The 1,637-nt window shown below is 39.0% G+C and overlaps 1 protein-coding gene across 1 annotated transcript; it reads right to left on the bottom strand.

Annotated features, from left to right (window-relative positions):
• Nucleotides 1-932: 932 nt before the first annotated feature.
• On the bottom strand, nt 933-1,637 carry LOC108753090. Its single transcript, XM_018494431.1, has one exon. The coding sequence runs from the start codon at nt 1,635-1,637 to the stop codon at nt 933-935; it is 705 nt and encodes a 234-aa protein (XP_018349933.1).

The raw sequence follows: 1,637 nt of genomic DNA, 5'->3' as shown, positions 1-1,637 counted from the left end.
GAATTACCTCACTCTATAGTATTGTACGGAGAATAGGAGGTTGCGATAAGTGAGATTCAATTTCCTTGTACCTTTTTACACGTACGTCATAACGAAAAAAATGTGATCAGATTCGTCGATGTTAAACCCGATGAGGAGACAAATGGTTCGTTTACGGTAAAAGAAGCTTCATTTTCAAATGGAATTTACAACGATATCCATGAACAATATGATTGGAAACGAGACCATCTATATAAATATTAAAACTAAACTTAAGATTTGGGAGAATTTGGGAGGATTATTTGTTTCAGATTGATTGTGTGAGTCCGATAATTTCATCGGCTCTCAATTTGTTTCTGAAATATTAATTCAATTTAACTGAATGTACATTAGATAGTAATTCAACATCTTAACACTCGGACCCGGGAAGGCGCTTTGTATTTAAAGTTTTGATATCCATGAACTTATTGAGGCGATTAATATCGCGTGTAAAGATGCCGAATCGCATTTTTATTTCAAACAGCATAGAGCGTCTGGTGGCAAAGTCTACATAAGTATTAACTGCGACGAAAAATGCAAAATGCTACATCATATAAACTTTTCTGATAATCTTCTACGAATGCTAGATTTCTCAGCAGCAATTTCCAGTAAACACCAATTTTATTCCAAGCTCGCGATACGTAAACCTAATTCCAATGAGACAGAAAAGAAAACTTTTCTTACTCACGGATTTAATAAGAAGACAAGGCAACCACATACAGTCGGTTATTGGAGTGTCGAACCTTATAGTTTGTGGCGTGCTATCTCTGATAAAATGTTCGTATATTGCGATATTTGTGCGCCTTATAAAGGGTGTTTTTTTAAGCCCGATAGAACTTACAACTGTAAAAACTAGCACAAAAATGCAATTATAATCAAAAAATTTTTTTTATTCGAAAGATCAATGTATGCCATTAACAACTGAAAATGATTTCGGGCATATGGCCACCGCGGCTGTTCTTGACGAAGCGCATTCTGGACGTCCAATTTTGAGTGACTTTTTCGAGCAGTGCCGGCCGTATGTCACGAATAACACGAACAATGTTGTCCTCCAAGGCGTCAATTGTTGCTGGTTTATCAGCATAAACCAGTGACTTGACGTAGCCCCAGAGGAAATAATCGAGAGGGGTCAAATCGCACGACCTTGGAGGCCAATTGACAGTTCCATTTCTCGAAATCAACTTATCGCCAAATTTTGATTTCAATAAGTCGATGGTTGCGGTCGACGTGTGGCACGTAGCGCCATCCTGTTGAAACCACATCTCGTCCGGATCAATGTCATCCATATTTTCAAATAAAATATAATTGATCATAGTGCGGTAACAATCTCCATTGACCGTAACGCGAGCTCCGGCCTCATTTTTCAAGAAATAAGGTCCGATGATGCCACCAGCGTGTAAACCGCACCAAACGGTGCATTTTTCTGGATGTAATGAAGTCTGTAGGATCTCTTGTGGATTGTTCTCATTCCATATGCGGCAATTTTGCTTATTAACAAACCCGTTAAGCCAAAAATGAGCCTCATCGCTGAACACAATTTGTCGATAAAACAACGGGTCAGTTGCCAACTGCTCTAGAGCCCAATCGGCGAAAGCCGATTCAAGCGTGAGTCTATTCAT

This window comes from Trachymyrmex septentrionalis, unplaced genomic scaffold, assembly GCF_001594115.1.
Source record: "Trachymyrmex septentrionalis isolate Tsep2-gDNA-1 unplaced genomic scaffold, Tsep1.0 scaffold65, whole genome shotgun sequence".
NCBI lineage: Eukaryota > Metazoa > Arthropoda > Insecta > Hymenoptera > Formicidae > Trachymyrmex > Trachymyrmex septentrionalis.
Note: the sequence above shows the minus strand (reverse complement) of the source record. Positions and strands in the feature narration are given on the sequence as shown.